The sequence below is a fragment of the Urocampus carinirostris genome, chromosome 16, assembly GCF_059441175.1.
Source record: "Urocampus carinirostris isolate Australia breed hairy pipefish chromosome 16, RoL_Ucar_1.0, whole genome shotgun sequence".
Classification (NCBI taxonomy): Eukaryota; Metazoa; Chordata; class Actinopteri; order Syngnathiformes; family Syngnathidae; genus Urocampus; species Urocampus carinirostris.
In genome coordinates, this window is record NC_142364.1 from 21,565,537 (window position 1) to 21,587,851 (window position 22,315).

Genomic DNA, 22,315 nt, shown 5'->3' on the forward strand with positions numbered 1-22,315 from the left:
TGAAATGGTGAATGGACTGCGTTTATATAGCGCTTTAACCAGTTACTAAGGGACCTCCAAAGCACTTTACAATGCATTTCCCCATTTGCACACACCGAGTTGGCCATGCAGGGTGCCTACCTGCTTATGGGGGGCATTAGGAGTTCAGTGTCTGGCCCGAGGACACTTTGACCTCCTGCTGGCTGAATTTTTATTTTTCATGACTGTAAGATGTTTGTATTTTTGGGTGAAAAGGGAGAGAGCTAGTACACTCTTGAGTGCTAAGCACCCCCAAATCTCTAAACCTAAAATCGCCCCTGGCCAGAAATACATCAGGACAGGCTTGGTTTTCACTACTTCTATCGGGGAAATGTGCGAGTTACACGAGCACATCGAGCCACCAGCACGATCCTGTTACGAATTAAGCCCGTGTGTAGAGGTACCACCGTACTCCTCCGGAGGACTAACATTTTACAGCGCTTTCACCGGAGAAAGCGCAAAGTGCGCATGGGCAACTGTTGCTAACACAAACAACGCGCGGCCGCGCGCTGCTCTTGTTTTGCTCCTCGTTTCCAGGGCAACGGGGGCGGAGCTTCAGCGCCCGCTTTTTAAGAGGAGCGGCGCGGAGCTTGGACTTCCAGTCCGCCCGCACTGAGAAGCGAAAGCCACCGAGGGAATCCCCCTCGTCCCCCCCGACCTTCCCCCTCCTCAGCCCCCGGAAACACAGCCGGCGCCTTCGTGTCTTCCCACAACAAAAATAAGAGGCAACCCACGCGTGCGGGGATTCTTCTATTCGCAGGATGCCTTGACAGCGACTCACGTTTTCATCCCGCTTAACTTCTTCCAAAGTTCTATCAGAAGTTTTCGTGAAAGAGGTGACTTTTTTTTTTTAGGAGACCCACCACTAAGGATTTACAAGATCAGGATCAGTATTTTCTATTTTTCTTTCTTTTTCTTTTTTTTTGCGGGGTTTGTTTTGTAATCTATATTTTGGCAGCCTCCAAATGACGTGGAGATGGCTTTAGGAGGGACTCTGCTGCCATCCATTTCCACTTTCACCAGCCCCGCTGTCATGAACAAAATCATCGGAAGTGCCAACCTAGTGAGTAAAAGCCGCCCTCTACTTGTTGGGTACAGTAAACATTCTCATGAAACGACGATTTTGCTCATTTTAAGAAGGATTTTCCTATTTTACTGTTTATCTTTTTGAAACTGTGTATAAGGAATACACACACTCACGTGACTTGACTTATTTTATTTTGTTTTATTACATGTAATTTTTTTCAAGTCAAGTCATGTTTATTTGTATAGCCCTTAATCACAAGAAGTCTCAAAGGGCTGCACAGACTACACTTACACCATCCCCTGATCTGAAACCTACAATAGGGCAAAAAAAAACCTCATAAACTTTAGCATCGGGACTATGTTATTTGTGTGCGATAAACAAAACAAAACGGTTAATTAGCTTTTTTTGACAAAGTAGACTGCTTCCCTCAAATAACTGAGCTCACGTCTTCTGTAAGACCGAGAGCAATACCCCATAAAATAAATATTAATGTGTTGCATCTAGGATTCTTGCCCTGTATTCTTTTTCAAATGAAAATAGGAATAAAAAAATTCAACACACTAGCACGGCCAAGTATAACCTTTGAAAACTTATCAACCTGTGCTGACCCAAATGCAATGTGAATATCATACACAGAATACCAGAAACTGTTCCTATACAGTAATATCCGGACTATAAGGCGCACCTAAAAACCCCAATTACATAATTAATAAGAAAGTGCGTCGTAATTCTCAGTGCACCCTATATGTGTATAAAATCGGAAATGCACAAGTCAAATCATGTTTATTTGTATAGCCCTTGATCAAAAGAAGTCTCAAAGGGCTGCACTGACTACACTTACACATCCCCTGATCTTAAACCTACAATAGGGCAAAAATAAACCTCATAAACCTTAGAATCAGGAGTATTTTATTTGTGTGCGATACTATGGTAGGGGTCTTTTTGTTACTAATTAGCGCAAAGGGCACCCAGTTTGATATGCATTTCTAGAAATCAAAATTATTATGTTATTACTATCTTATTAACAGGTTAGTTATTGGAAGTATATGACTAATTTGACTCAATCAACCACTGAAAAAAAATAATTTTACTAGAAAATCACAATGACCCAGCATTGGCGAGCTATTTTCAGAACAGGTCCATGAGCATCTTAGCTGTCCTTAGGGGGAACCACATGGGAGACCCCTGTTTCACGGTATACTCTCGTATTTGTGCAATAAGTGATGATTTGGAAAACATAGTTAACCAAAATCGGAAAACAGAAATACAACCCAGGTAGCGGCGGTGAGAGGGTAAAAATATAACCAATACACCACAAGCGATACAGATACTGTATTCTAGAAAAATCATAAGGTTTTATTGCATTATCACACTACTACCTGCTTTAACGGCGGCATTAAGGGGTTCAGTGTCTTGCCCAAGGGCACTTCGACATTTAACCCGGAAGAGCCAGGAATCGAACCTGCGACCTCTCGGTCCCAAGACGATTGTCTACCTCCTTAACGACTGAAGAAAAACAGTCATCTTAAATGATCATACACCAAAGAGTTTTTTCCCGCGTCTAGCTTTTTTGCGTTATCAAATTTATGGCAGGGGTCTCCAACGTGGTGCCTGCGGGCACAAGGTTGCCCTCTGTAGACAGCTGAGGTGCCCGCCGACCTGTTCTGAAAAAAAGCTCACCAGTCCTGGGTCATTGTAATTTTCAAGTAAGATGATTTCTTTAAGTGGTTGATTAAATCTATTTAACCATACTTCCAATAATTAACCTGGTAATAACATAGTAACAACATAGTAATAACGCGATAAGTTGTTATGTTAGGAATGCATATTAAAACCTTGCGCTAATTAGTAATAAAAAGTAGCTCTCAGCTTGAAAAAGTATGGAGTTCCCTGATTTACACTTTACCAACTTATTTGTGCAATGATTGACCAATCAAATAACATTGCTGACCAAAATTTCAAAACATTGTTCGCAACAGGCATCGAACAGAGGTAGCGGGGGTGAGAGCTCTTAAACTTAACCACCGCACCATTAGTGATACTGGTATCATATTAAAAGGCATTCGATTCTATCTCATTATCACACTATTTTTAACCAAGGTGCCAGAAAAAAATGTTAGAAAATGGCAAAAACAGAAACTGGTCCTGAAAGAAATAAATAAACACGAATTCTGATTCATCACCAGACACATAAAGAGTATCTTCCCTCATCATGCAGTTATTTATGTATTTTCCTTCTCCATTCTCTAACATTCATTTCTGGCACCATGAGTAAAGATAAAGTGTGATAATGAGTTAAAATCTAATGCCTTGTGGTGTGACGACTTCACTAGTGGTATAGTGGTCAGATTGTGTTGCCCTCACGGCCGCAACCTGGTTCAATTCCCATGCAATTCAGGTCTGCGTCATTTTTCAACTAATCAATCATTGTACTAATATGTACAGTAAGTAAATCAAATGTGCAAAGGTTAAACTATGGTATCTCTTATTGAAGGTTTAAGTCAATTCGCCTAATACTCCAGTGCGCCTTATATATGAAAAATGCATGAGACAATATTATATATATATATATATATATATATATATATATATATATATATATATATAATTATTATTATTATTATTTTGGAAGCGCGCCTTATAATCCATTGTGCCTTATAGTGCGGAAAATATGACACTTATGAAAACACTTCGATTGATGCTCACGTACAGCATATTATTTAATAAGATAAAAAACAATGTTTCGCAAACTATCTTAAACCAATGCACACATCCTATGAATACATTTCGGGGCACACTGTGAAGCGCCTACTAATGGTAAAGAAAAACTAACCTTCGTTCATTAAAAAATAATAATGATTTGAATTATAAGCTAACATAAACATTAGTTTTTTAAAACTACTCCTGGCTCGATACATTTGTATTTATTTTACATAACATGAGGCTTACCTAGGGTGCCAACAATATTGTCAGCCATCTTACTGCTAAGGGTACCCCAAAAGCCAAAAACTTTGTGAAAGGCTGGGCAGAAAAAAAAACAAAAAAACATGTTGTGATTCAGTCAGTTTGAGTCTCCACAGTTTGTTTAGCACTCAATTTTGGTTGCACTCGACAAATACAACATCTGGTGGATACATATTACACAGTATCCCTTTAAAAAATAATTCCCAGCACAAGTTTCAAGCTTAATTTATCTAAAGTTTTTGGGATCACAGAGGCTCACAGGTTATTCATTTTGGTGAATATTTATTGCTGTCATTTTCGATTTTACTATATTTGTAACTGTCATGATTACTGATGTGACTCAGCAGTGACTCAACTGCCTCGGACTCTGATTGGCTCCCGATCAGAACTTGTTCCCACTCCTGTCTGTCCCCTTTTGTCAGTCCGTCTGCCAACCTTAGTTAACACTAAGCAAGCCTTTTTCGACCCTGACTCCTACCTGTCCCGTTTTGATCTTGACCACGTCTTCTCTCCTATTCTGGCTTATGACTCGCTTCCGACCCCGACCACGTTTTTGCTCTCCTGTCCCGGCTACTGACCCGTATTTTCCATCCCCGCCATCGCTCGCCACGGAAGATCCACTTCAGCGTTCAGAAAGCAATCCAAGTATCAGAGCGACCTGCTTCCCGCGTCCAGCAATCACCGGATCGTGGGCGTAACCCTTTCTCTTTCTTCCAATAAAACTTGTGAGGAACGCAAGTGGGTCCTGTCTCCGTTCTGGTCTTAACAGTATCTTGTTTTTCTCTGTAAATATAATACTTTAAATGAGCAAAAATATCTACCGGTGGAACAAAAATCCCTCGTTTTTCACAGGATTACGTTCCAATAATAACCCTATATACATGAAATCCATGAGTTACTAACCTTTTTTCTCACAATTACTATAAAATGAAAGACCCTACAATATATTAAAATACAAAAACAAAACCTTTTTATACGTCCAAACATTCATGTATTAAATACAAATTTTGTATACTGTGCTTGTAAACGTGTATTCATTTTTTACCAACACCTATTTTCTTAGTTGCTGTTTAGCCAATCAGAATTCAGAACACAATACATGAGGAAAATCCGTAAAGCGTTGAGATTGTGAAAGGTGAACCTCGCTATAGCTAGGGTTCTGTCCTCGATTCTAACTACCTGGGTCGTTTTTTTTTTCAAGTATAACAAGAAAATTAAAATCAGCAAAACAATGTACAAGATTTTGTGTCATGAACTACAACAGGATCAGGACCCAAACGCGTGACGTTTCTCACAGAAGCTTTTTACTTTACGGGAAATGGGGAGTCATGCACGTTAGGCAGCAGTCTGGCGTGAAATGATAGGAAGCCAGAGGCCGATGAGAGCAATACCAATTGACCGAGTAGAGTTCGGACAGATGGGGTAGATACCGGAAAGGGCGGGACAGACAGGAATAATATCAAAACAGGATATTGAAATTAAACAAGACAAACTAGACAGGAACAAACTATAAACCGATATTAAACAGCACAAAATAAACGGGAACCATACCGGACAGGAAATACCATCAGGAAACAGGACCGAGTCAAAACCCACATCTTGCGGGGCAGAGGTTCGTTGACGGACTGACAAATGAAGAGTGAGAGCACTGAGCCTAAACAGACTGAAAGCCAATCTGTAAATGAGCCACAGCTAGCATCACACGGGCTGGGCCTATTGGGCGCCATGGCAACAATGACATTTTGACTCTATTCGATTTATTTCATTATTTTTTGCAGTGCCATCTTAAACAGCTTAATCAAACAATTGACTGTAATACAGAGCAGATAATCAGTATAGAAGAAATAGTAATCTGCTGCCACCTACTGATATGAATGAATGTTACAGTGCTGCACAATGGAAGAAAGCAATAATACTGCAATTGGGAAATTTCCTCCAGTACCCTTGTTTAAAAACACTAGAAATTGTGATTTAATTCAATTACAACACCAGTAATGGCTGTGTCACGACCAGAACGGAATCAGCACCCAAATGCGTAGCGTTAACCACAAGTTTATTGATAGAAAGTGGAAGAGCAGCACCTGCGATCCGGTGCTCTCTGGACACAGGAAGCAAGGCGCTCACGCGATCGGATAGTGATCCGAATACGGAAGTGGATATTCTGGAGCAGGAGATGGTGGTGTCAAGGACGGAAAAACAGGTCAATAGCCGGTACAGGAGAGCAAAAACGTGGTCGGGATCAAAAACAGGTCGGAGCCGGAGACAAACTGGGAGATCAGGGTTGAAAAACGGGTGCAAAAATGGGACAGGCGGGAGTCAGGGTCAAAATGCTTGCCTTGTAACAACAGAGGTTCGCTGACGGACTGACAACTGGAGAGTGACAGGAGTTGGCTTGAAAAAGTAAAGGGAACGAATCAGGTTGCCCGCAGCAGCTGGCGCCAGGTGATACTAATCAGTAATCATGACAGGCTGAAGATATTTGAGTTTCTTATGGTACAACAACAAATTCATGACACAACTTGAGGATGTTAGTTTTTGTTTTAACAAGAAAAATCCGAGTACACAAATTAACTTTAAGTATTTGCCAAGAATTGGCATGCAGATGAAGAAACTGAACTTCAAACATTTAACTCGTCTCTTGAAGTGCAGACATTTTGGACGTTTGACTGAAAACAAAAACATCCATTTGAATAGAGCCCGGTTATTGACGTGTGTGTTATTTGCTCTGAAATGAATATTTCGTCAGAGCTTGAGGTGGAAACCTGAGAAAATTCAGAAACATTAACGTGTTTTCAGAGCAGGTTGTTTGGAAAACTTGAATCACTGAGTTCAAAACATTGTTTCTGGATAATGAAGCTGAACAAATATTGAAAACAACCGAATTTTCGTCAATGCTCACGTCATAGCTTGGATCATAAACCAATAGTGTTTCTCAATATTTTTTGAAACAAGGCTTTTTTTTTTTCATTAAAAAATCTCGAGGTACAATGTCTGTTAAAAAATTCTAAAAGTTTATTTTTGGCACCCGTTTAATGTATGAAGAATTTCTTATCATTTGTTGTCCCTGTGGCTCAGGTGGTAAGAGATTATTCATTTTGGTTAGTTTGGTTTGGTTGACTTTTTTTTCCCATTTTTGAACAGTTTTTTACGTTTTACTGTATTTTGTAATTCCGTTTATCTAAAAAAATTACAAAAGTATTACTTAAAATGGAAAAAAATGGATGTGAAGAATTCGATAGGTAATAAGTTCTGAATTTCTTCCGTTTTTTTTAAGTATAATTACTATTTTTGCTGTGCAATGCTAAACAGAATGTTATTAAATATACTGTCCTACCTCGTGGGCAGAAAACTGGTTTTATATAAAATAACAAAATTATCTGCTGCCACCTACCTTTGTGGATGAATGTGACAGTCACTCGGCTGATCATTGGAATAAAGCAAATATACTGAAAAATCGGCATTGCTTTTAAACTTTTCTTTACAAAAATAATACATGGGTAATTTCCAGTGGCTTTGGCCTTGACAGTATTTCAAGTTTTCCTTCAATGAGCGGAAATGACCTCAAAATGAACTCTGGAACTGACTCAATGATCCATTGCATCCGTGTACATTATTGTATGTATATGTCTTAATGAATCATACCCGTCGAACAAAAAGAGACTGTACCTAATAGAGCATAGTTGGACAACTGTTTGGAGTAATGTGCCACATTGGGTTCAACAAATTGTTTAGATATTAGATTCACTTCATCAAACTTGTTTTGAAACGCTCATAATTAAAACACTACCAATGTATTACGTCCCTGTTTGGAACTTTACATTTGATAATTAGTTTTATAGTATTACTCAGACATGGGGACTTGAGACTTAGTGACTTGGACTCGAGTCGACTCGAGTCGCTGTTTTTATGACTTGTGACTTGACTTGGACTTGGCAATCTAAGACTCGGGACTTGACTTGTGACTTGACTTGCCCAAGAAAAAAATACTTGGGACTTACTTGGGACTTGAAGGTGAAGACTTGAGACTTACTTGAGACTTGCACATGTGTGACTTGGTCCCATGTCTGGTATTACTGTACTTGTATTTTATTTTTTAGTGTTTGTGTAGTATTTCTGCAGTATCTTTGTACTATTACTGTAGTTTTATTTTGATAGTATTTCTGCAGTGTTCTTTTTTTCAGTAGAAGTATTTTGGTGGTATTTCTGGAAAGAAAATTCTAGCATTTCCAGAGTAGAATTTTTGTACTATTACTGTAGTGTTATTCGATTGTATTTCTGCAGTAGTATTTTTGTTGTATTTCTGTCAAAATATTTCTGTATTGATTTTGCATTATTGTACTAAAGCAGTGGTATTTTTGTTGTATTTCTGTCCTAATAGTGCTGTATCATTTTTGTATTACAGTATGAAATGCAGTGGTATTTACATAGTATTTATGTAAAAGTATTTTTTAAGTTTTTCCATACTAGTATATTTGTGGTTTTTATTTAAGTATTTCTGTCGTATTTTAGTTGTATTTCTATAGTGGTATTTTTGTAGTATTTCTGCTCCAATAGTTCTGTATCATTTTTGTAATACAGTATTAAATGTAGTGGTATTTTTGTAGTATTTATGTAATAGTATTTTTTAAGTATTTCCATACTAGTACATTTGTAGTTTTTTTGGGGGTAGTATTTCCGTAGTTTCTTTTCTCAAGTATTTCCGTCGTATTTTAGTTATATTTCTAAAGTAGTATTTTTGTAGTAGTTCTGTCCTAATAGTTCTGTATCATTTTTGTATTACAGTATTCAATTCAGTGGTATTTCTGTCGTATTTATGTAATAGTATGTTTAAGTATTTCCATAGTAGTATATTTGCAGTTTATTTTGGGTAGTATTTCTGTAGTTTTTTTCTCAAGTATTTCTGTTGTATTTTAGGTGTATTTCTATTGTAGTATTTTTGTAATAACACTATAGTTGTATTTTTGTAGTATTCATGTTGTAACATTTCTGTCGTTGTGTTTTTGTGTTCTAGTATTACTGTAATGCTATCCCTATAGAGTATAATATACCTTTTTTTTCCAAAATTGAATCAAAATAATAGATAAGGTCCCTGTTTTTATTAAGTTTTGTATTAAGTTTGTAGTATTTTTGTAATAGTACACACAGGGACAATGGGCACAAAGTCAGCACACCAAAACAACATTCTTTATTATTAGCACTTGATGGACTTTTAAATATATTGTCATTATATTTTGACCATTTCCGTTTTGTGGGCAGGATAAAAGAGCCTGGTGGGCCTCCTGAGGGGCCGCATGTGGCCTGCTAGCCGTAGTTTGCCCTCCTCTGCAATGAAGTGTCTTTACACGAACATACTATGGTCCTTACGTTCAGAAATAGCAAACCAAATCTGAAACTTGACGACGTTGCGGTTTTGCATTCTCAGCAAGAGTTAGCTTGTTCTACGTTGAGCGGGTGCTGTGTTTCTCAACCAGTGTGCTGTGATAACTTGTCTAGTGACCGCAAGAAATGATCTTAAAGCAAAAAGGATAATAGTTAAAATCAGTTATGTACCGTCTGCCACGCCTGATAATACTGCTCATTTGCTTGTAGCAAAATTATCTTCTGAGCAACAGGTAGATTATTTTGTTTGAAGGTGAGAATTAAGCCTGTGCTTAAAAGAGAATCAAACAGTATTGCACGGGCAAAAAGTTGTGGTCATTTCGAGTTCCATGAAAAATATGGTATTTTTATTTGACGTTTTAACCTAGGCTACATACATAACCTGTCTTAACAGTTTAAAGCATTGAAACGTAATATTTCTTTTAGAATATTTGACAAAAGTAAAGTATTTTTCATAGGCGTGTTCTTTGACATTCATTCAATGAGAAAAGGTGTGGCTTGTCTCAAAAGATTGAGAAACACTGTTTTAGTAGGACAAATAGCTCAGGAATCCAATATATGAAATTGATATATAATTTAATAACTATCAATGTGAAAATTTGCTGAATCGTAAAATTGAGGGAAGGAATTTAATTTGAATGACCACATTTGCTGGACTATAATCCGCACCAGATTATGAGCCGCACCCTCGAAAATAGTCTTTTGTAAAACGTGTTTTCATAAGTAAGGTGCACCAAACAACAAAATAAAACTACTAGATTAGCTATACTATATTATATAATACTACTACTACAACTACTATAATACTGTAATAGCTATAGTACGATAAAAATACTCTACGAGCTAGGGTTGCAATAAAAAAAATGACTGGATAAAATATATCATAAACATTAAAAATATGGTATTTAAAGCTGGTGCTCATTTTCATACAATAGTTAAAAGGACACTGTGTAATATCTGACCACTAGATCTCGGAGTATTGTGTAGTGAAACCCAAAATGAGTGCTAAAAACACAAAGAAGAATACAAACTACAGAGACTCAGTGACCAAACCGTGACATTTTGCAGCTAGTTTTTTTGCCCAGCCTTTTACAAGGTTTTTTAATTTTTTTATTTTGGGGGGGTGGGGGGTGGGTAGAGGGTCGTGTCAGTTCCCTCGAGGTGACCCTCATGTTATGTAAAATAAAAAATACAAATTCCTAGGCCTAGGAGTATTTTTTTAAATGGACATTTTTTGCTTATTATTCAAATCAAAATTGTTTTGTTTTCAAAGGGGGATCCATCATTTGAGGTGTGCTTAAAAAGTTAAAAAGTAAAATATTTTCTCAAGTATGTGTAAACAATATCCAACTGAGTTCAAAGAGCCCTTATGCTTTTTCCCAACCGTGGCTATCTGCTTTTATCTTACTTTTAGAAATGCAGTTTGGGGAGGAACACATCAGGTAGGAAGATGGGATGTTTTGCCTGTCCAGAAGTTTTTTTTTTTTTTTTTTTTTTACATTTGTTTCTATATGTTAGTGTAACATGAAACTGTTGAAAGTAAGAAGAGGCCTTCTTCAAGTACAGTCCAAATGCCAACCCAAACGCCCCAAAATACTAAAAAAAGATTTAAAAAAAAAAAAGAACAGTTTATCCCAGCGTATCTAAGAAACGCACGTACTGGCACGCGCATCATGAATGAGCTGAAGAGGTTGCAATGATGACACAAAGCAGGAGATGGTGGCCGCGGGTGAAAAAATTCCATATAACATACAGCTCCATTAATGAATGAAGTGTTTTTACCACCAGGAGGTGCTAATTAATATATAATGTCCATTTAACCCTCTATTAAAAGTAATTTTAATATCACTTACTCTTGTAGGGACATTTTGGACAGGACATTTTAAATTAAAAATCTCAATCATCCAAACTGAGGGATAAAATATAGATTTAATTGGTTGTCTTTTATGTGTTTAGCACAATTAACGCTTCTTTTTTTTTTTGCCTAGAAATGGAAGGACGAGCTGTCCCATCTTAGGCGACTCAGTGTGCCAACCGGGAACTCAGAACCAGACCGTCCAACCGCCACCTGCCCCACGAGCCCCAGCATGTCCAAGAAAGACACCGAGCCAGACCTGGACTTGGACTATGACTTCATTCTGTCCAACTCCATGCTCCAGCAACAGCAACAGCAGCAGCAGCAGCAAGATGAAGTCATGAACTGCGGTCCCATCCAGGCCCTCCCGCCAAGCCCTCCCGGTCCCTTTCCCTCGGCCTACCCGCTCCTACCGTCCCCTCAGGGCTCGGCCGATTTGCTCTATGCCATCCCTGACATCAGCGACGTTTCGCCGTCTGGGGGTTTCGTGGCGGAGCTCATGAGACCGGAACTGGACGCGGCCTACCTCCATCCCGCCAGCCTACACGGCAAGTTCGTGGTCAAGACCACGGCCGATTTGGGGGACTACAACCCCAAAGCTTGCGTTATCGAGCGTCCCCCTTCCAGGGCGTCGCCCCCCTACACGTGCCAGCGGATAAAGCAAGAAGCGCCCGGTAACTGCGCCATTTCCCACTTGGAGCTGCGTGGCTTCCCGGGTGAGGGACGCCTGTCCTCCTCGCTCTCGCCCGATCACCCCCTGAGCCGCGAACGCCAGGTTTTGGGCCACCCTCAAGCTCAGATTTCGCTCGGGTACCACCACGGCTCACCGCAGGGATACGCCGCCTACCCTCTGCAAGCCGGCATGCAGCACTACCAAGGTAGGCAGACACTAACAAAGAGCAGATTGTCAAAAGGATCTTTTTATAAAGTCGGGCCCAGTGGCTTATAATTACAGCCTAAAACAAGCACTTGAAAGGGACTCAAACCGACAAATCATAGCTTTAAGAAACCCGAACAGATGTCGAGTAAACGAAATGTATTCTTTTTGGAGTTTTCCAAGAGTTCTCTTACTTTTTTTGCAGACCCTCTGATGGTCTCCGGCGGTTTGCCGGAAGAGCCCAAGCCCAAACGCGGCCGGCGATCGTGGCCCCGGAAACGCGTGGCAACTCATACGTGCGATTACGTCGGCTGCGGGAAGACGTACACCAAGAGCTCGCACCTCAAAGCTCATCACCGCACGCACACAGGTAAGACACCGCTGGTTACTAGTAACCGATCCGACAGAAATGCAACTTGGTTAGTGGTTAAACTTGAAAGGGACACCGTCTAATATTTGACCGTGAAATGTTGCCATATAGGGCAGCACGGCGGCGCAGTGGTTAGCGCGTGTGCGGCACAGTTCTGAGGTCATGAGATCAAACCTTTCTTCCTGAGTTTGCATGTTCTCCCCGTGCTTACGTGGGTTTCCTCCAGGCACTCCGGTTTCCTCCCGCATTACAAAAACATGCATGTCAGGTTAATTGGCCGGTCCAAATTGTCCCTAGGTGGGAATGAACAAGCGAAATGTCTGTCCTTGTGTGCCCTGCGACTGGCTGGCAACCAGTTCAGGGTTTCCCCTGCCCACTGCCCGAAAATAGCTGGGATGGGCTCCAGCACCCCCGCGACCCTACTGAGGATAAGCGGTGCAGATAATGGATGGATGGATGTTGCCGTATACGTGATGTGGTGGCCCTCCAAGACCACCCAAGTAATCCGCGGATTGGTTTTGAATATATTTCATGTGTCATTGTAATTTTCTAGGAAATTTGATTTCTAACTTGCATGTTGAGTGGTTGACTGAACCCATTTTAACCTCCCGTAATTACAAAGTAACTACATCGTAATAACATGTTATTTTACAAATTCACATCAAATTACAAGGCCTTTGTGTTAATCATTAACAAAAAGTAACTCTCAGCTTCAAAGAGGTTGGCTACTCCGGGTGAAGTGCAACCAAAAACGAGTGTTACAAAGCACAAGGAAGAATACAAACTACAGAGACTTAACGTGACCAAACCACACTAAGTTTTAGTCAATTATTTTGCCCAGCCTTTTTGAGGTTTTTGGGTACCCAAAGCAGCGAGATGACAGACAAATATAAATACAAATTTAAATTTCTTGACCTTAAGTTTTGTTTTGTTTTTTAAATGTACGATTGATCGTTCACGCATATATGCTTGTTATTCAAATCAGTATTATTTTATTTTCAATCAATGACAGTATTTTACCAAAAGGAGTCACTTTTAAAGCAATCCCATGACAAGAGACCTATATGCAGTGGTGTTCAAACTATGGCTCTGGGCCCATGCGGCTGCAACCATATGTCAAAGGCCCACCGAGTATATCAAAATAATATGTAACATAGCATGTATTATGTTGTATATGTAATGCAGCAACATCTAGTGGTCAAATAATAAACATGTCCCTTTAACTATATAAGAAAACAAAAGAAAAACACACAAAAAATTTGTCATTCTACGTAAATTTCAAGAAAAGGTTTGAACACCTCTGCCTTCATTTTTAAAGTGACAAAATGAAGAAAGTTTTGTCAAACTCTCAGTTAACAGTGTAAGAACGCTAATTTTGTCAGGGTTAACAATAAAAGAGGAAACATTATTGCCATCGACCAGAATTGAAACAAAAATAGAGACAGTAAAATATCAGGTAAGGTATCACTTTGGAGGCTACCTATCAGGATACATTTGTTTCTTGACCCCCTCTATTATGAAGGATACGTTTTGTATTATGAGGTTATCGCAAAATCCTAATGTATTTTGTTTTGTGTAAGCAGAAACATTTTTGGGCTAGTTTAAAAAAAACTCACCACTTGAAAAGACACGACGGTGGGAAAAGTTCATGTAAAGTTAACTCATTTCTGCCCCTTTTTCCGTTAACCTGAAGTAAGTAACCTTTTAACTAGTATAAAATAATACTGCAAGCACGTTTTATTTTAAGAGGTGGGTAAGAAAGGCTATACTGCCACCCAATGGCGTTTTGTAAAATTGCTCCATTGGTTGATTTCGACAAAAAGGGATTTTCTGTTATTCAAGGCTCTGCAAACGTTTTCCAATTTTAAAGTTTGTACAGAAAAAAACAGATAAACATTATAAATTATTTCAATGTGAGAAATATACTTTACTTTTTTGATGGTTTAATTTTGATCATCAGTATGCACGTGCTGACAAACATGTTTTTAAGATAATATTTTTAAAAAGCAAAACGATTGTAGATAAACATTTAAAGCATAGCTAGAAATGAGACTCCACTTAAAAAACAGCACATTAATTTACCGACTTTTGCTTAGGCAACATGTGGAACAGACATTATGGTTAAAAAATTCACCCAGAAATGTGATTCGCATGCCAAATTAAAGAGCTTCATGAATAATAATATTGTCTTTCACAAGCCACTCATAGCTAGAGTTGCACTGATTTTTTTCAGCCCTAGTTATTCAATTTTGAGGAATCCATTATGGGCCATTTCCTCAAAATTGCCACAGATTTAATTTTCCTTCTCATTGGCTCAAGAATGTAAGCCAAGGTCTTTTAATGTTGAAAATAGCTAAGACTATTTTTGATTTAATACAACTACTTCATGTCAAGGAAAGTTGTATTGCTATGTAGATAATGGTAAATGTTTAACACAATAAGATTGAAAAGGTAGATTTAAAGAATGGAAGTCTGTGATTGGCCAGAAAACTGCACTTAAAGTGACAGTCTATTATTTGACGACTAGATGTGGGTGTATTGTGTAGAACAATAGAAAATGAGTGCTACATTTCACAAGAATACCAACTATGGAGAGTCAAAGTGACCAAACCTCACCATTTTTCTTTTTTTTCCAAAAGTTTTTGTTTTTTGGGGGAGCCTAAGCAGCAAGATGACGGACAATCATGACAGCTCTGTCTGGTTGAGCCCCATGCTATGCAAAATACAATTTATTGACGTACAGGTATTAAAAAAATGCACATTTGTATGATCGTCAGTGTATTTTTGCTTTTTGTTCCAATAACCACTAGGTTATTTGACCACTAGGAGGCACCAAATAACACACAATGTCTATCTATCTACCCTGGTCATATAATAATAATAATAATAATAATTTCCTTGTATTGTCATTCTGTGTAACAATGTACACAGAACGAAATGTCGATTGCACCTGACCCGTTGTAGCGAGCCGATGCAGCCGCAGCCAACAGAGGGCGCCGCCGACCACTTTTTAAGTCTTAGGAATGACTCGGCCGGGGCGCGAACCACCGACCTCCCAGTCTCAAAGCGGGCGCCTTACCATCTCCCTCTATAGGGGTGACCAACAGCAAGACAAACACATACAGAAAAACAAAGAAAGTTAAAAAAAAAAAGTAGCAAAAACACAAACAAAATTCTTTGGACCATAGCCAACCCAAATGCCCAAACACCCAAAAAAGTTAACCACCTCTGCACCCAATTTGGTCATGCTTTTGTCCCTCCAGATGAAACGGGACACAAGAAAGCGGCCATGTCACTCGGGTCAGGGTGACACAACACACCCTCCAGTTCAACTGCAGGGTCCGACAGCTTTCACTGGTTTACCCCTGCCGCATCATACGGTTGCCCTGCCCATCCCTTAGAACACGTCCAGACATCCCACTATCCTACACACAATGTAATTTTAAATAAACGCAGGAGGAAAAACAATCTGTATTAAATAATCAAATATAACCTATTCTTTAATTGATTGCCAATGCCGTGTGGTGGCAAAAGGCAGATAATTGATCAAGAAAAGTGTAACCATTTACTGTGTTTCTTTGTGTATAATGTGCAACGCACCCCTAATCTCTGATTAAATCAGTATTACATTTTGTTTGACTTTTGGTCAGCTCAAACGTGTAAGGGAATTAAACCCATGTCATGGAGGAGGGAGCGCCATATCTTAACCATTGGACACCAGTGGTGCAGATGACTTACGAAAAGGCATTCTATTTTATCTCATCATCATCACACTACTTTTATTCAACGAACCAGACAAATGCTAATATTGTTTTGCATCTCATATGTTGCAATCACAATAAATTCTATCTTTCTATTCTATTCCAAGCATTGTAAGTGAGAAACATTGAATACGTGCGGTTATGATTAAAATCATTTATTGATAACGTAAACTATGAACACAATACCAACATAAAATTTACAACATATTTATTTAATGTCCTTCAAAGTCTGATTCATCATTAGATATACTAGAGTTGTTTTCCTTGTTTTGCCTTTTTGTGTTGAATCTATTTCTTGTACCGTGACTGAAAATAGTGTGATAATGAGATAAAACCAACACCTTATATCAGTGATGGTCCAGCGGTTAGGAATAGGTGCTATCACCGCTGTGACCCGAGTTTAATTCCCGTTGCATCCAATGTTTGGTGATTGTGGTCAGCCATATTTTTTTATTGATCAATCATTGCACAAATTAGAACTTTGTGTGTAATGCGCACACAAACTTATTAAAAAAAAGCATGTTATTAGTAAATGAATGACACAAAGAGTGCCTTAGCTGGAGGTCTTTTAAGAAGATCACAATTCAATAATGATTCAGGTCTGTAAGATTAGAATAGAAACCAATTATTAAGGTGTTTTTTTTTACTTCACTAAGATTTAATCTCATGAAGTGTATTTTAACTGCTCATTTGTATAAAAAAGGAAAACAATAATTGAATTGAATGCCACTATAGTTTATTTCACTCAGGAAAACAGACTGGAAAGTGACAAAATAGTACACAAACATTAACTGATTTATCAAATGATTTTAAAGTACATCTGCTTTTTATTTATGAAAATGTTTAGCTGATTATGGGGAATTTTGCTGGAAGATGTCATATCTATTATAGAAAGAAACTTTTGCAAAGACAACCATTTCTATTTCCTTTTATCTTGTATTTTTTGTTTCACCTTAAAGATACAGTGTGTAACATTTAGTGCCTCCTAATGGTACAAAAAACTACCATTTAGTAAAAAAATATTATTTAAATGCTAGGGAAAAATACCTGAGCTATTATCCTGATGTTAATTTTTATTTAAAAAAATAATGTCAAGACATTTGTATTTCGTAGTGGAATCCCACCACTGTTGTCTGGGAGCTTGCTGCTTTGTTTTTTATTCGCATTAGACAATACTGTGCCAGTTAGTGGTCAAATATTACACACTGGGGCTTTAAACAGCGCATCTGTGATTTTACCTAGCGTAAAATAGCATTGGAGTGAGTTTCCTTAATGTTCTCCGGTTGATTATTAGTAGTCAGCAAATACAGCTATGATGCGTGCTTTGCGATTGGCGCCTGACTTTGGGGACATCCAGTGGACACATCTAGAATTGCGGATCCTTTTTCTCTTGAGCGTCTCAAAGCATCGCCTCAGGCCATTAGTTTTTCACATGTCATACACGAATAAATACTGTGATCAGTCCGTGTAACTTACAGAGATAAATACCGTATTTTCCGGACTACAAAAACATATGGGCATATCTTGGGCAGGCACGTCAGTAACGATGTAATATATTAATAGTCATTCATATAACTCTAGGATAAATAGCATGCTTTAGCAAACTATTAACTTCAATTATTTTAATTTATATGTTATTTAATTCATATATTAACGATAATATTAATGTTTCAAAACTATTGAAAATAGTAATATTTGCAGACGACACTAACATTTTCTATTCAAATGATAACTATGTTGATTTGGTAACCTGTATTAATCGTGAATTAATTAACCTAAAAGTATGGATGGAGCTAAATAAATTATATTTAAATTTAAATAAAACCAAAGTAATATTCTTTGGTAATCGCAAGGCAAATCAAGATTTAGAAGTAAAAATGGTTGGTGCTGCAATAGACGCTGTATCAGAAATTAAGTTTTTAGACAATAAATTAAGCTGGAAACCACACATCAGACACACACAAACTAAAGTATCTAAAAGCATTTCAATGATTAATCAAGCCAAATTCCTTTTAAACTATAATGCATTGTATTTATTATATTGTTCTCTAGTTCTGCCATACCCAACATATTGTGAAGAATTATGGGGCAATAATTACAAAAGTTCACTACAGCCCCTTTTTATCCTCCAAAAACGTGCAATTCGAACTATACACTGGGTAGGATATCGAGATCATACTAATATTTTATTCCTGAAGTCCAAATTATTAAAATTGGATGATTTAGAAAAAGATTTCACTGCACAACTGCTATTCAAGGTTAACAAAGAAGACATAGTGCCAGAAAACAACCATAAATTATTCATTCGGAAAGAAGGAAATTATAACTTAAGGGGCAACGTTAAAATCATCAACACAGGCCTAGAGCGCCCTCTTGTGGTTTTGTGTGAAAATAACATGTGAAGTCATAAACAGTACTGGTAATTAAAAAAAATAAAACTCAATGATATAATGTGCTAATATTTTAAATACGAGTCTAACCGGAGTAGAAGTACTGAACCCTGGGGAACACCACAGGTAACACTAAAGGGCTCAGATGTCATTTCACCATATTTAACACAGTGCGTCCTATCTGAGAGGTAGGATCTGAATCTTAAGAGGACGATTCCTGAGAGACCAATCCATTTTTCCAACTGTTCTAGTAAGATATTATGGTCCACAGTGTCAAAGGCAGCACCAAAGGCCATACTATGAAAAAAAATCAGACTTGTGGTCCGGGATATACAGTGAATCCAGTCAACCTTTTCTGCTTACCGTGTGTTTAATATCATTGATGCTGAAGAGAAGACATCCCATCGGTCATCTTTTGACATGTCAACATCTGACCTTTGTTCTGTGCCCCCTTTTTCCAAACCAGGAGAAAAGCCTTACCATTGTGACTGGGAAGGCTGCGGTTGGAAGTTCGCACGCTCCGACGAGCTAACTCGCCACTACAGGAAGCACACGGGCCATCGGCCATTTCAGTGCCAAAAATGCGACCGGGCCTTCTCCAGATCGGACCACCTAGCCCTCCACATGAAGAGACACTTGTGAGGAAAAGAGAAAAAAAACATCCAAATGACATGCTGTGGCGTTCACAGCACAAGACAATCAAGACGAGATCCGCCACAGCGGATCAGAACGGGACCAAAAACTGGAAGTCGACTTTATTTATGTGACCAAAAAAAGAGGACCAACAACTGGAAAATCTTAGGGGGAAATCTCCAGAGGCCTTCGATAAATTGCCTACGACACTGTATTAGTAATGCATAGCCGTATTTATACATATTCACATTCCACCTGTTACTTCAGGTATAATGTTAAGTAAATTATACCGACTGGTGCTCAGGGACTTTTTGCCCAAAAAGGTACCAAAGACGCTCTGACAAAAGTGCCAAATATCAAGTGTTTCCCCCTCTCTTCCACAAAGATCAGTTTTTAAACCAGTGAAGGCAATCTGAGAATGCACTGCAAGTTGCATCGTGCAATAATTTATATGGAAACGTTCTTATTTTTATAATGGAATGAGTGACTCTGAACAAAAAGGGTTTTTGTTGTTTTTACATAGCCAAAATGAAAAAAAAATGTAATATAATCTTGATCTTTGTACATTTGTAGATAAAAAAATACTTTGTTGTTAAATGTTTTGTATTTTACTGTATAATAAAATGTACTTCAAATAAGAAAACAAACTTGTTTTTTTTGTGAGGTCACTGAATCCGACATGACCTTGAATATCTCCAGTCTTCAAGGACAAGACAGTTTATTCCCCAGGGCCATCACCACCCTAAATGAGCGTGCAAAACTAATATGTAATATATATCTGGCGACTTATGGAATTTATTTGTTGCTGCTAACTGTTATGACACACTATTCTTTTATTGCAGCAGTATTATAATTTAGGCCAGTCTGTAAGCACTAGTTTTCAAGTCAATTAATGTCATGTTTATTTGTATAGCCCTTAATCACAGAGTCTCAAAGGGATGTACAGACCACAGATTATTGCAAACCACAGACTATTATTACACCATCCCCTGATCTAAAACTTATATGAGGGCAAGGGAAAACTCAAAAACCTCAAAATGAGGACAATGAAGAAACCTTGAGAAGGAACGGCACATGAGGTAATCCCCCTTCCAGGATGACCAGGCTGCAATGGATGTTGCAAAAACAAATAATACACAGATATAGTCCACATAAAATATCGGTTATTCATGTTATAGAAAAGAAGTGTTTTCAGCCTAGATTGAAACAGTTCCACTGAGGTTGCAGATCGAATCTCAGTGGGAAGAGCATTCCATAGCACAGGGGGCTCGAATGGAGAACGCTCTCGAACCTGCGGCTCTCTTCTTGGCTCTTGGGAACACTAGTTGTCATGCATTTTCAGAGCGAAGGCTCCGGACTGGAACATAGGGGGAAATTAAATCTGAAAGATACGAGGGAGCAGGTCCATGCATGATTTTGTATAATATCAACAGAACCTTAAAATCACATCTGAACAGGGAGCCAATGCAGGTTAGTTTAAATCAGGGTAATGTGATCAAACTTTGTCTTAGTCAAAAGCCTCGCTGCAGCATTCTGTAGCAGCTGAAGGATTGTGATTTTTTACTTTGGGAAACCTGAGAGTAGTGCATTACAGTGAGACGGCAGTTAACAAACACATGAATTATAATCTCCGCATCGGGCTGAGACAGCATATGGCGAATTTTAGCAATGTTGTGAAGATGGAAAAAGCTGTTCTAGTAATATTCTTAAAGTGTGTTCTAAAGGACAGATTGGGGTCAAATATGACACCTAAATTTTTGACTGAGTCACTCTGGGTGATATTACTTGATTTGTCAATGTTCAGAACAGTTTTTGAGAACAAGTCACAGCATTTAAATGGACCAATAACTTGCATTTCGGCCTATTCAGAGTTAAAGTTCAAGAAGTTGAGTGAAAGCCATTCTTTTATGTCGGTGAGGCAGGCCTCCAAAGTTCCACAGCTTAGTGTGGCAGACTCCTCCATCAGAAGATATAGTTGAGTGTCATCTGAAATGAAATGATCTGCATTTGTATAGCGCTTTTCAAGTCAATGACTTCCCAAAGCGCTTTAAAATGTGCTCCACATTTCCCAATAGCGGCCTTATATTGCAGCCATGTAAGACGCTAACTTGCTTATTGGGGGTATTAGGGGTTCAGTGTCTTACCCAAGGACACTTTGACATGTAACACGGACAAGCAGGAGCAGCACGGCGGCGCAGTGGTTAGCGCTTGTGCGGCACAGTTCATGTCATGGGAACCTGTGGTGGGTTCAAATCCAGCTTCAGACTTCCTGTGCGGAGTTTGTATGTTCTCCCCGTGCTTGCGTGGGTTTCCTCCGGGCACTCCGGTTTCCTCCCACATTCCAAAAACATGCATTTCAGGTGGATTGGCCGGTCCAAATTGTCCCTAGGTGTGAATGAGCGAATGAGTTGTCTGTCCCTGTGTGCCCTGCGATTGGCTGGCAACCAGTTCAGGGTGTCCCCTGCCCATTGCCCGGAGATGGCTGGGATGGGCTCCAGCCCCCCGCGACCCTAATGAGGATAAGCGGTACGGATAATGAGATGAGATGAGACGGACAAGCAGGGAATCGAACTAATAGGGGCGGCAGTACCTCAGGAGGTAGAGCGCTCGTCCTGGGATCACGGAATCCCAGTTCGAATCCCGGCTTGTCCGTGTTACATGTTGAAGTACTTTAGAAAGAACTGGTAGGTTTGACACAGGTCTATAAAAACATAAGCTTTCTGGATCAAGGTTGGGTTCTAATTATTTTTGCCTAGTTTTTTTCCTTTTTAATCTTACTTTTCTCTCCTATGTATTAATCACATATTTAACCTGGAGTGCCACGTCTAATCTCGATGCATACCGTGTTTCACAACATTAATACACTTAAAAATAATCTTTTGACCTAAAAAGAGCTTAACTTGGAAACTACAATTTAAATATACTTTCAAATAACCCAAAACATGTATAATTCGTAGTCAAAGTATTTCAAAAATGTTATTAATAAGGCTGCATTTCAAACTTAAAAACTAGAAAATAGATCCACTATTTGCACCGCTTAT

General features: G+C 38.7%; 1 protein-coding gene across 1 annotated transcript; it reads left to right on the forward strand.

The window, feature by feature from the left end:
• Window positions 1-542: 542 nt before the first annotated feature.
• klf4 (Kruppel like factor 4) lies at window positions 543-19,897 on the forward strand. Its single transcript, XM_088355924.1, has 4 exons — window positions 543-1,081; window positions 11,377-12,121; window positions 12,326-12,490; window positions 19,108-19,897. The coding sequence occupies exons 1-4, from the start codon at window positions 995-997 to the stop codon at window positions 19,281-19,283; spliced, it is 1,173 nt and encodes a 390-aa protein (XP_088212050.1). The 5' UTR covers window positions 543-994; the 3' UTR covers window positions 19,284-19,897.
• The last annotated feature ends 2,418 nt before the right edge of the window (window positions 19,898-22,315 follow it).